The 13,789-nt window shown below is 38.6% G+C and overlaps 1 protein-coding gene across 4 annotated transcripts in view; it reads left to right on the plus strand.

Annotated features, from left to right (window-relative positions):
- Positions 1 to 13,789, plus strand: part of NEBL (nebulette) — a 384,633-nt gene that overhangs the window by 279,629 nt on the left and 91,215 nt on the right. For 3 of the 4 annotated variants that reach the window (XM_040248594.1, XM_040248595.1, XM_040248596.1), the window contains exon 5: positions 2,513 to 2,623. The exons of the other annotated variant lie outside the window; for it this stretch is intronic. In XM_040248594.1, the coding sequence (XP_040104528.1) occupies positions 2,513 to 2,623 (111 nt within the window). The remainder of the gene's footprint in view (positions 1 to 2,512; positions 2,624 to 13,789) is intronic. 4 annotated transcript variants of the gene reach the window in all.

Genomic DNA, 13,789 nt, shown 5'->3' on the forward strand with positions numbered 1-13,789 from the left:
ACAAAATGATCAGCTGCATTGGTTATGTTTATAATGTCACAAATACCACAGTTAAAAACACAGAATCAACCCAGTATCCAGCAGAAAGGAGACAGGCATATGCTAGTTCTTTTTACATATAGCAGATCTCATAAAAGTTGTTCCTTGGCTTAAGAGACTTGGCCACCCATTAAACTCCTCCCCCCACCAAATTATAGAACGTAATGGAACTGGGATGATGTGCTTTCTCAGCCTGAATGGAGGTTCTTAATGGGTTTCTGTTTAACATAATTAATTGGTGAAAATTTTAAAGATATGTTCATCAAAATTAGATTTCCTGATGGATTAAATCAATGAACAGACTCTAGCAAGATGAATTATCCCTGGAATAACATGAAGTGCTATATGGGAGGCTTAATAATCAGATGTAGGAAAAGAGCTAAGCAGGAGTGAACAAGACTTAGGGGCATTCATTGACAGAAATCTCAACATAGTAATCAAAAGGAAATTGGCATGATCTAAATGGCACCCCACTCCAGTATTCTTGCCTGGAAAATCCCATGGATGGAGGAGCCTGGTGGGCTACAGTCCATGGGGTCGCTAAGGGTTGGACACAACTGAGCGACTTCAATTGCACTTTTCACTTTCATGTTGGAGAAGGAAATGGCAACCCACTCCAGTGTTCTTGCCTGGAGAATCCCAGGGAGGGGGGGGCCTGGTGGGCTGCTGTCTAATGGGGTCACACAGAGTCAGACACGACTGAAGCGACTTAGCAGCAGCAGCAGCAGCATGGATGTATTAACAGCATATAGCACATTAGAGATGATAACCTAGATTAAATTGAAGAATTCTAATTAGGACCATATCTGGTATATTGTGGACACCTTAACAAAGAGGTGGAACAGTTGGAATTTGTACTTTTGAGAGTGTGTAGAGTATACAGTGGAAAAGGCAATGGCACCCCACTCCAGTACTCTTACCTGGAAAATCCCGTGGATGGAGGAGCTGGGTAGGCTGCAGTCCATGGGGTTGCTAAGAGTTGGACACGACTGAGCGACTTCACTTTCACTTTTCACTTTCATGCATTGGAGAAGGAAATGGCAACCCACTCCAGTGTTCTTGCCTGGAGAATCCCAGGGACAGGGGAGCCTGGTGGGCTTCTGTCTCTGGGGTCGCACAGAGTCAGATACAACTGAAGCGACTTAGCAGCAGCAGCAGCAGAGTATACAGGGGTTTAGTGCCTTAATCTGCACAGATAGTCTGGGAGTGGAAATCACTGAGAGCTGGGTTCCCACGTTTAGAGTTCTGTCCTGTGAACTAGAATCCTCCTGTATGGCCAAATGGTTGCATTGCTGGGGAGATAGATTTGAGTTTCATTAAAAGAGGGACTTTGTGTCAGAACCTTCAAAATTTAGAAACTGTGATGCCCAGGTTGAATTCTCTTTCACTGGAAGTTAAAAAAAAAACACAAAACTTGGGTGAGAAAGTCAGAAAAGAGATTTGAACTTGGATAGTTGTACTAAGCACTAAGCACACACATTTTGCACCAAGTAATTCTAATTCCATTTAAGATCTTATCATTAAACTTTTAACATATATTTTAATTTAAAAGTAATTCATTAATTTATTCTTGTTTATTCTCATTCATTTATTCACTTATTTATTAATTTATTCACTCACTGAGCAAATGTTTATTGCAGTTTATGTCAAGCACTATTCTGAGTTATAAGGGTTTAGTGAATTAGTTGCATTCTAGTAAGAGAAGACAGAATAAGTAATTTTATAAAAACGAAAGCTTGTAATTTAAACTTATGAAGGAAATAAACAGGATAATATAGGAATAGACTACCTGGAAGGGGATAATTTGCTGTTTTAGGGATCTTCTTTAATTTTTAACTCTGTTTTTGAGTTTGGTTATTTCTACTTCTGAAGTACTTCTGATTATTCTCACGTCTTCTCTCCAACCAGGTGTGGGGCAGATTTAACGTGGTAGTGATGGGTGGCATTGCAAAGGTGCTTATTTCTCTAACAGAGAACAAGGCTTGACCTATATGAGACTTGGGTTATATTTTCTCCCAAAGGTTAGGGCTTTTAATAAGGTTTATTTAATATTATAGTTGTGCCTCCATAAAATTATAACAGTCAATTAAAAAATGACAATTCACTTTTAAATATCCAGTTGTTTCCCCAGTTTTGTCATTTATTTTCCCAAGATTTAAACCTTGAACATATATTACCCTAAAACCTCTTGGTTGTGGAAAGATTTCCCAAAACTGTAGATGAGATTTAAGCTAGAGGAATAGAAGTAGGGATTTTAGCGTGTGGACAAAAACTTTTGAAATAAGTGACAGAGTTGGAATTAGTCTAAACAGAAGCACAAAGATTAAAGTATTGTGTATATTATTTCGTTATAAAGGCTTAGGCGGATTTGACCAAATACTATGTAAAATCCTAGCAAAACACTGAAATTTAACAGGTAAGAAATTTCATACACCTCCAAATGAAACTAACAGTTATTTGTTTTTTTCTTCAGATTGCCTACAGGCAGAAGCATGAAGCTGCCAAAGGGGTCTCAGATTATGCCCACATGAAGGAGCCGCCTGAGATCAAACATGCCGTGGAGGTCAATAAGCACCAGAGTAATGTAAGCAAGCTATTCCTCATGATTTTCTGGAAAGTTGTAGTTAACTCGCGTCAGGGCTAGTGGATAAGTTGTTGAAGTTTAAATATTACAACACTCCTGTTCAAAAAGGATTTTAAATCTTTTATTTTATCTTTATCTCTCCATGTCCATTCAGAAGTACATCTGGATTATTCTGTCAATGCTTATTAGAACCTTGTAGAATGCCTTTAAAATGTCACGTACTTCTTGCAGACCTGGAAATCGGGTTCCAACAGCCTTTCCTATAGCTTCCTTGTCATGATGGCAATGCTCCCGTGGTTTCCAGTCTAGAACTGCAGAAGAACTGGGATGCTAGGGAGACTAAACCCCACTATGATTTCTTTTGGAATGCATGTGGGGGCAGACAGTCACAAGACCCAAGAGGAGCAGGAAGACAATAGATGCCTGATGGCCAGCTTAGAAGCAGAAGCCCAGAGAGAGGAAACAAGCCTGTAGTGAGCACATTTCTTCTTTGGCTATAAGGTAGCTAGTACATCAACGCTTTCATGTGTTTAATTAGCTATCACCACTGTCTTGGGGGCCTAGAAGAATATTTTTTCCTGAAATTGCAGGAGAAGCTTATTTGTCTCCTTAATCCACTCCAGTACTATTGCCTGGAAAATCCCATGGACAGAGGAGCCTGGTAGGCTACAGTCCATGGGGTCGCAAAGAGTAGGACACGACTGAGTGACTTCACTTTTCACTTTCACTTATCATGAATTCTTTGCTTTCTAGAAGGAATGTAGGAACTGTTTGTCAGGTTCTCTCTGGGTTAGAATCAGGTAAGAAAGTGTTTGCCTTTGTTGGGTCAGGAAGCTTCCTGTTCTTTGCAAAGTACCTGAAGCATCTTTGTCATCTCACACAGGCTCTGCCCCATCACTTAGTTCTTTTACTGAATTGTGCCTCCAGAGCCCCAGCTGTGCAGCATCTCTTTGTAGGATAGCAACAGTTATCTGATATTAAATTGCAGGTCAATGCTTAAGTAAGAACTGAGTGAGGTTTTACATTTTAATTCAAATGTATAAACATATGCCAGTACCAAAAGTGCTTTTCTAAGATGGTTTAAGATTGATAAGAGATGAAGAAGCTACATGTCTGTAATTACCAGCAAGGCTATTTTATCAGGAGGCTTTATAAGAACTTTTGCTTACACAAAGACTATCACAGCCATAATAACAACCACTTAGTGAGCACTGCTGTGCACAAGGAACTGTGCCAAGACTTTGATCATTTCCAGTTCTCACAGAATCCATGTACGGATTCCCATTTTGTAGATGAAGAAAATGAGACTGAAGAATCAAACTCCCCAGTCCACTCTTTCTGTTACAGTCTGCTGCCTCCCTCTTAAAGGTCACTTTCTAGCTATTGTGTCAAGATTTTAAATGAAAATTTTAAAATACAGGTCAAAATAGGTTATCATTAGATTTCAGATCAATGGATCCAGTGCTCTTGTGGGAGAGAAAAGCTGAGACACTGAGCCTCCACTGTTTTGAGCTGAAGAAACTGAATTTCTGTAAATGGTGTGGGTTAGAGAGTGGTCATGGTGGTCTGGGGAGGTGGCTGCCATTTTATAGACCCTCGGGAGACACTATCTAACTCTATAATTCAAGAAATTCAAATACAGAAGTTCCTTATCATGGAGCTGAGGTTATTATTTTAACTCTGCCTTTTCTTTCAAAAGATCTTTGATTGAGGGATTGAGGGAATAGAGTAGAAAGCCCCTCTCTCCTCCATTTAACACTGTGTACTTATGGGAGAAGGATGTGTTTACTTACACTCCTCTGCCTGCTCGGCTCAACCTTTACATGCAAAGTTTGTACGTATAATAGGATTTAGAAAGTGTTTAAGACTGTTTACTCAGATTTAAAGTGAGAATGATATTTGTATTCTACCTGTGAAGCAGTTGACATTCCCCTAGAGTCAAGTCACTTAGAATAATACATTTGTTGTCCCTACGATATGAAATTTAACTGTGGGTCTTGAAAAACACAGGAAAGCAAGACTGTCTCTTGGTTCAGTAGGTGAGGCCACAGCATCTCCATGAAATACAAAACTGTGTCTCCCATAAGACTTCAGTAAAATGAAATTCATTTGTAGAGAGTTTAACTAACAGAATTACCTTTTCATAATGTGAAATGTCTCTTTGCACTGTATTAATGACTTAATAATTTAAAACAAAATGTGTTGTCACATGTATATCTGATTTCCCTAGAAACAATACATGTCAGCATCTTGGCTTTTCATGTTTTCACCAAAATCAAGTCAACTTTCTGATGTCTGAACCAAGAAACTGGGAAAATTACAGTTCAAAGCTTTTAATTTCTACCTCCTTCTGGTCAGACTTTTTATTGGAACATTGATCAATGGGCCAGATGGAATCATTTTTCTTTCAGAAGCTGACTGTCCTTTTTACCTTTGGAGATGTGAATAAGCAGGCTGGGCAGAGATTCTTTGTGACTAGCCGATTAAATTTCTACCTAGGAATAACTGAGAGTTCCAAGGTGAAGAGTATTCTGGGGGCAGTGGTCTTTTCTTTCACCCTCAAGTTCAATGATCATGAAACAGGAAGAAATAATTTCTCATAATATCCTCCACTGTCACATAGGTCAGAAAAGGAGCTGGGAGTTGGGCCAGGGATAAAAGGCTTCTTTTGCCACATGTTGCCTGGATAACCTTGGACAAGTTACATGTATCTCCAAATTTGTTGTTTTTTTTTCATATGTAAAATTGGGGTAATGAAATCTACCTCAGAGAGCTCTTGCAAGTGATAAATTAGATATGATATGTAAAGGGCTCTGTTGAAGAGCCAGTTCAGAAAATACTAGTTCTGTTTGGTCCTCCTTCAGTTTTAAAGAGTGATTTAAGAGTTTAGGGTGATATCATTGTTAATTAAAAACAATGAAACAAGGTTAGATTTCTGAGAAGGCCAAATCAATATGAAATTTATGTTAAGAAGCATTTAGGTCAGAAGGGCATATTCACAAGATTCCTGAACCCATTTAACCACCTATCTTGTTGATACTGTCATCAAAAAATGATTAAAAACAGCTCATCTGACTTCTTTTTTTTTTTTTTTTGTATCTTCAGGGATGTACCCCTGCCAAATTTTTCTAATGTTATTAAAGAAACTGGAGATATTCTATCCTGTTACTTTCCCCTAAAGATGGGTTGGAAATGAAAACCTCAGTAACATTATTAGTTTTCATCAATCTTATCAGAGGCATGAAGAGCAGTACTTCTAAAGTTAAGTTAAACAAATTTTAGCTGCCATTTTAAGTTTTATAAATAATGTGATCTGTGTAGATCTGTGATGAAATTAGAGTGATAAGCTTTCCCAAAATACCATATTGGTAATCAGCTCAATGTGTATTAGAAAGAGGTATTCATCAGGGGAAACCAAAGACATAATGGTCTTTTCAAGAATGATATATGTACTTTCTTAACATTAATAAAAACTTATCAGTAGACAAAATTTCTATTCCATCAGAAAGAGAAAAATCTTAAGGATAAGTAAATCACTAAAAAAATATTGGAAAAATATTTGTTATCCTGTATTTCCCTGATGTGACTTACAGAAACAGTGCTTTTAGAATTTAGTATTAAAATAGGTATATTAGGTTTTGTTCATTTCTAAGTACAAAAAAGATCTTCACGACCCAGATGATCACGATGGTGTGATCACTCACCTAGAGCCAGATATCCTAGAATGTGAAGTCAAGTGGGCCTTAGAAAGCATCACTATGAACAAAGCTAATGGAGGTGATGGAATTCCAGTTGAGCTATTTCAAATCCTGAAAGATGACACTGTGAAAGTGCTGCACTCAATATGCCAGCAAATTTGGAAAACTCAGCAGTGGCCACAGGACTGGAAAAGGTCAGTTTTCATTCCAATCCCAAAGAAAGGCAATGTCAAAGAATGCTCAAACTACCGCACAATTGCACTCATCTCATGCACTAGTAAAGTAATGGTCAAAATTCTCCAAGCCAGGCTTCAGCAATATGTGAACCGTGAACTTCCAGATGTTCAAGCTGGCTTTAGAAAAGGCAGAGGAACCAGAAATCAAATTGCCAACATCCACTGGATCATGGAAAAAGCAAGAGAGTTCCAGAAAAAACATCTATTTCTGCTTTATTGACTATGCCAAAGCCTTTGACTGTGTGGATCACAATAAACTGTGGAAAATTCTAAAAGAGATGGGGATACCAGACCACCTGACCTGCCTCCTGAGAAACCTGTATACAGCAACAGTTAGAACTGGACATGGAACAACAGACTGGTTCCAAATAGGAAAAGGAGTATGTCAAGGCTGTGTATTGTCACCCTGCTTATTTAACTTATATGCATCATGAGAAATGCTGGGCTGGAGGAAACACAAGCTGGAATCAACATTGCCAGGGAAAATATCAATAACCTCAGATATGCAGATGACACCACTCTTATGGCAGAAAGTGAAGAAGAACTAAAGAGCCTCTTGATGAAAGAGGAGAGTGAAAAAGTTGACTTAAAGCTCAACATTCAGAAAACTAAGATCATGGCATCTAGTCCCATCACTTCATGGCAAATAGACGGGGAAACAGTGGAAACAGTGTCAGACTTTATTTTTTGGGGCTCCAAAATCACTGCAGATGGTGATTGCAGTCATGAAATTAAAAGACACTTACTCCTTGGAAGGAAAGTTATGACCAACCTAGACAGCATATTAAAAAGCAGAGACATTACTGTGCCAACAAAGGTCCATCTGGTCAAGGCTTTGGTTTTTCCAGTAGTCATGTATGGATGTGAGAGTTGGACTATAAAGAAGGCTGAGCTCCAAAGAATCGATGCTTTTGAACTGTGGTGTTGGAGAAGACTCTTGAGAGTCCCTTGGACTGAAGGGGATCCAACCAGTCCATCCTAAAGGAGCTCAGTCCTGGGTGTTTATTGGAGGGACTGATGTTAAAGCTGAGACTCCAATACTTTGGCCACCTGATGGGGAGAGCTGACTCATTTGAAAAGACCCTGATGCTGGGAAAGATTGAGGGCAGGAGGAGAAGCGGACGACAGAGAATGAGATGGCTGGATGGCATCACCGACCTGATGGACATGGGTTTGGGTGGACTCCGGGAGTTGATGATGGACAGGGAGGCCTGGCATGCTGCAGTTCATGGGGTTGCAAAGAGTCGGACACGACTGAGCGACTGAACTGAACTGAAGGCAGAATAGTTAATAATATCTATTCTGCTTTCTTCATAAGATTGTGGTGGTGATAAAATTAATCATAAATATGGAAACTTTTATCAACTCTAAAATGCTTTTATCAGCAATGATAATACTGCCAATAATGATAAAGCTCCATCATTTAGAAAATTGAAAAAAAAAGTGTTTTCTGATGAATATCAGATCCTCTGTGTACTTATATTTAGAGATTTATATTTTCTTTTAGAAATAATGTTTATGACTTAATTATTTAATAGTGTTTTACATGCAACATACCTAAACAGAAATAAGCCTTATTAAGATGGAATTTCCAGTCCATGTGCCTACTTAATGACACTTGGAGTGCTTCTCTAATGTGAAAGTTTACTACAAAAGAGTTTCTTGAGGATGACTAAACTGGTGTTTTGAGATTATGACTGAATACAGATCATACTATTCACTTCTGTCCTACAAACTATCCTATCCAGTAGTTTCTTCTCACCAAGAATTGTTTTAACTTCCACCAGAGTAGTAAAGGGAATGAATAAGTTTGATGTCAGTTGGATTTGATTTCTTTTACTCTATCTGCTCACATTGCCCTTGGCTCCACAGGTGTCTGTCTGTGGTTTCCATGCTGCTTGCCATCCCTCAGTTCTCAGTCTTCACATCTCCAAGTAATTGCATTTCGCTAAGGACCATCATGGTGGAGGGTTGGCTTTTTTCTAGTTTGTTAACTCACCTATTGAAGAATCTCAGATCACTGTTGTCAAAACTTGAAAAGCTTGCTGCAGAGTCACTGGGAGTCCTTTGCTCAGTGCTCAGTCTGGCTGTACATGGATAATAAAGGCATCCATTTCACTTCATTTTCAATATCTAATTGGAAGTTTCTCTTATTGGCCAAGTCCAACCAAGAATGATACAAAAAGAAGACTCTTCTGGATAACTAGTTCCAGCCTTGCAAGGGAGTGTTGATGGAGCTGAGTTGAGTACAGGCTGGCACAACAATGGTGGGGTGAAGATTTACTAAATTCATGTGTTTAAAGTGTGCAGAACTCCAGTACCTGGCACATACCCTGCGTGAATGTAAGGAACATGCAACAGACATGGCCTTATGAAACAAAAGTAGAAAGACTATTGGGGGGAATAAACCGAGATTAAAAGACAATAAAATGAGATGAAAATGCAAGCTGAGAGGGAAAGTGAACATGGTAATATAAGGAAGAAATTCCATGACAGATTTTGATAGAATTAAAAATTTTAAAAATTTAACTATAATTGATTAATCAATATTGTATTAGCTTCAGGTGATAGAATTAAAATCTCTATTGGAGGCAATAAAGAATAGATTTGACATTGCAGAGAAACATATGAAATGGAGGCTACATTTGGAGTTTGTAGATTCAGTAACAGAAATCCATCTCACATTAGCTCAAGTGAAAAAATGAGAATTTATTGGTTTGCGTAAAGCTACCTTCAGGCATAACTGGCTCCTAGGCTCCACAGTGTCATGAGGATCCCCTTCTTTCCCTATCTCTTGGCTCTTCTTCCTTCTCCATGACTTAATTTGCAGATCAAATCTGTCTAGCTGGTCTCAAGGCTAATAATTCCAAAACTAAATCATCTTCACTGTGGCCGATCCCAGAGGAAAGGACAGCAGTTGTTTCTCCCCCAGCATCAGATCCATCAATGACTCTGACCTTGCTTGTTTATGTGTCTGCCCTCTATTTAATCATAGTTTCCAAAGGGTTGGGGTGTCTGGTTGGATAGCCTGTCACGTGGCCACTCCTGTCACCAGAAAGGAAGGCTGCTTCTGATAGCCTCACCAAATCACATGGAGGGAGGAAGGGGGGGCAGTTTCCAAATAAAAAGTACCTGAAAGATTTTTGGGTTTCCCAGTGATAATGAATTCGCCTGCAATGCAGGAGATGAGGGTTTGATTCCTTGGGCTAGAAGGTCCTCTGGAGAAGGAACTGGTAACCCACTCCAGCATTCTTGCCTGGGGAAATTCCATGGACTGAGGAGACCAGTGGGCTACAGTCCACACGGTCGCAAAGAGCTGGACATGACTTAGTGACTAGAACAACAACAAAAGGTGGATTAAAAAAAAAATAAAGAACACATGTCCACTACAAGGGAACAAAGGAGTAATTTAGGAAAATGATACAGATTCATGGAAATGGGCAAAGAAGTGAATTCACCGGGGGAAAAAAAAGGCAAGAGAAAGAGATCAAGCATGTAAAGTAATAATTCTAGGTGCTCCTGAGGAAGAAACCATAGTTGGTCTTTTTGAAAATATTACATACTGCCAAAATATACAGCAGTTTATCTTGAGTACAACTAAATGTATAAATGTGATATTAATGTCATAATTGTTGTGTTTTAACCTATATAGGACCTATAGAAGATAAGGATGAAACTTCATTGAAAGTTATAATAAGAGATTTAAAGAAATGGAGAAATATACATTTTCCTCCTGGGAACAGACTAAAATATTGTTGAGATATAATTTTCCCTAAAATCATTTGGTTGGTTTAGTGCAGTGTTCATTAAAAGTCCATTTGTTTCCTTTGTGGAACTTATTAGAATTAGTCTAATGTTCATTAGTGAGAATAACTAGCTTAAATTAAGAAAAAAATTTGAAATAGAGTAATAAAGGCAACTTGGGTTTAATGACTATAAATCCTTATGAGTCATTCATTTAAGAAATGTGTGAGTGAGGCAGTGAATGTGAAGTCCTTAATATGTACCTGGTACCTAATAAACAGGGCTTCCCTGTGGCTCAGCAGGTAAAGAATCTGCCTGCAATGTGCGAGACCTGGGTTCAATCCCTGGGTTGGGAAGATCCCTAGGAGAAGGGAAAGGGTATCCACTCCAGTATTCTGGCCTGGAGAAGTCTATGCACTGTGTAGACCATGGGGTCACAAAGAGTCAGACATGACTGAGTGACTTTCACTCACTCACATCATAAGCTGCCTAAAATGACTTCTTATTTCTCCTCCTCCTTTTCCCATCTTCTTCCTTCTTCCCTCTTTGCCCCCTCCCCTTTCATTGCTCCTCCCTCTGCCATGTTTTTCATTCTCTCTTGTCCTCTGAGGACACGATAGGGAACAAAACATTAAGTAAAACGAGGTAAAATAAATCATAGGCCCTCAAGCCTGCACCTGTCCTGGGTTGATGACTTTTAGGAACCCCTATCTTTCTTCTTCTTCAAAGCAGTTTTATATAGAACACCATTTTGCCATGAGAAGACTGCTGGAGAATAGGAGCGCATCCATTGTTCCAATTCAGTGAGCATTTAAGGTTTGATTATTCAGAAAACATTGCATTTAGGGTTTGGATTATTCAGAATATGTATATACACACACACATATGTGTATATATATACATATATATAAAATATATGTATATACATAGATATTTTATATAAAACTGAATATATATATATTCTGATATATATACACACACACATATTCTTCTGCATAACATTTTTATTCTTTCCTGGTTTGGATGGGCTGAAGAAGGGAGAAAATGCATAGTGCAGACATTTGAGAAATGTCAGATGAGTTTCCCTCAGCCCTAAGTCACAGGTGAGGGTGGAGGAAGGTGAGTAGTCTGCTCAGGGCACATTGTCTCTACACCATCCATGTTCAGACATCCTTGCAGGGAGCACAGAGCAGGAGCCTGTGGCTCTGTGCGCCTCAGCATCAGCCCCTGTATCCTGGGAGATCTGTAGTGACCAGGCCCCTGGGCTTTTCTCCTGTGTGGCTCCATGGTATCCGCTTGTTTGAATGTGTAGCTCATGTCAATCTTAATATTTGTTTTGAGTCACATATGCCGGCCTCTAATTTGCAATTTACATGGATGGTGGGGCCCCATTCATTGTCCCAGTCCTGCCGCCTCTGTGCTGTTCACCTCTCTCCACGCAGTCATTAGGCTGAACAGCATATAATTAGGAAACCCATGTAAAGCATAGATTTCTGAGAGGTTGCAGCTCTTTTCAAAAAGTAAGGGTTTCCATTTTTACACTCATTCTTTTGTAAACAAAAAGACATTCCCCCCTATGGCTTTCATCTGAATGTAGTAACTTAGAAACAGTCTTGTAGGTGGGTAGTAATTTTGGTTTGTTTTCACCTGAGAGTCCGTTTTTGTTTACACAGCTTGTGTTTAACTCTGGGCAGCCTGAGGTTGATTGGCGATCATTTGTAGATGAGTGTGTTGCTTTTTGAAACCAATCAAAATTGGCTTATTTTAAATCCCTGAAGATTTTAAATTTACCCAACCAAATAACTCAGTTTTCAGCTTATATCTTTTGCTACCTGTGCACACAAAACTGACTTAAAATTGCTTGCTCAGCCTATGAAAATAGAAGCAGTGAAGAAAATAGCTGTTCTTGCCAAAATTATGCTAATTATATTTAAGCTGTGTTCACTTGTCAGACAGGTTCATGATTATAAACATAGTTTAGTCAATGGTGAAGCCAATGCAAGATCTTAAATAGAAGTGTATATACATGCTTCATTGAAATAAAATATTATAATGCATTAGGGAGCCTATGAAAGTATTCACACATTATCATTCCTTATACTTGATATTATTTTTTAAAGAAGTAAAAAAGTACATTTTTTAAACACTGTAGGGTTGAAAGGATGATAACGAGATACATTACTATTATCTAGAACACTGATTTTTAGTGGTCAACTGGGGAATTCATTAAAATGCAGATTTTTGGGCCCCATTTAGCAAAATTATATTACAGAGAATTGAGGATGGACCTCAGGAATCTAAATTTTTAATAAGTACTCTAGATGATGCTATTGCAGAAAGTTTGCAGACAACATTAGAAGTCCTTGTTTTGAAGAATTTCCTAGAGATCCAGTGGTTAAGACTCCATGCTTCCACTGCAGGAGGGTTCAATCCCTGGTCAGGGAGCTAAGATCCAGCAAACAGCCAAAAAAAAATTTTTTTTAAAGGATTATGTTTTGGGAAATTTGTGGGAATTCCTTAGGACTCCAAACTTTCACTTCAAAGGAGCGGGTTCAATCCCTGGTCTGGGAACTAAGATCCCAAGGTCCCACAAGCTGCACAGTGCAGCCAGAAGAAAAGAGAAAAGAAAAAGAAACACCTATTTTGTACAAATGCAATTAATTGTGCATTCTTTATAAATGTTCGGTTGTACATTTCTGTGTTCTACCTTTTATGTCTTGAAAAAGTGAAGACAGGTTTTGAAAATGACCATTACTACATGCTTTGCATTATAAATATAATAAAATCTAATGTAATGGACAAGTTGACCAGCCCACCCACTGGTGAATTTGCCAAATAGAGCGTCATCTTTTCAGTTCATGACTGGTCTCAGGAAATAGAGAAGCAGGTAGACAGTGAGATGTTGCCCATTAGGGGTTATATGAGTTGGCTTCTGGTCTCTCCTCCCATTTGTCAGTCAAGTTATTCTGAATGACAACTATCACCTGAAGCATATTTGGCAAAATATATATATATATATTTCTCTTTAACTCTCTGTTTTCTATACTTTGGTTTGATTGTATCTAATGTGCATTCAGAGGACAGCTATTTCTTTTTTTTTTTTTGATGGCTATTTCTTAATGTGAATCCTTTTATTATTGGAGGATCAAGTCATTGCAATGATATTTACTGGAATAAAACTATTAGCACCCATCACTAGGCCTCCCAGATAGGGGCATTTGAAAAGTCCAATCAGGAAAGGAAGAGAAAGGTGTGGTTGGGAGTGTGCAAGGCAGAGTTCCAGAGTTTCACACACCCTCACCCCAGGAAATGACTTTCTATATTTGTGTACTGGAGCTTATCCTGTAATCATTGGGACTCAAGACTGTGTGACTGACAAGTTAATGACCTTGATTGAGGACATTCTGTATGTGAATATGCCTATATACATTTATCCATAATGACATGCTTTTAAGGGTAGTATATGTAAAATCCTATAAGCTTGGTTT

This window comes from Oryx dammah, unplaced genomic scaffold (genome assembly GCF_014754425.2).
Source record: "Oryx dammah isolate SB20612 unplaced genomic scaffold, SCBI_Odam_1.1 HiC_scaffold_10, whole genome shotgun sequence".
In the NCBI taxonomy this organism is placed as follows: Eukaryota; Metazoa; Chordata; class Mammalia; order Artiodactyla; family Bovidae; genus Oryx; species Oryx dammah.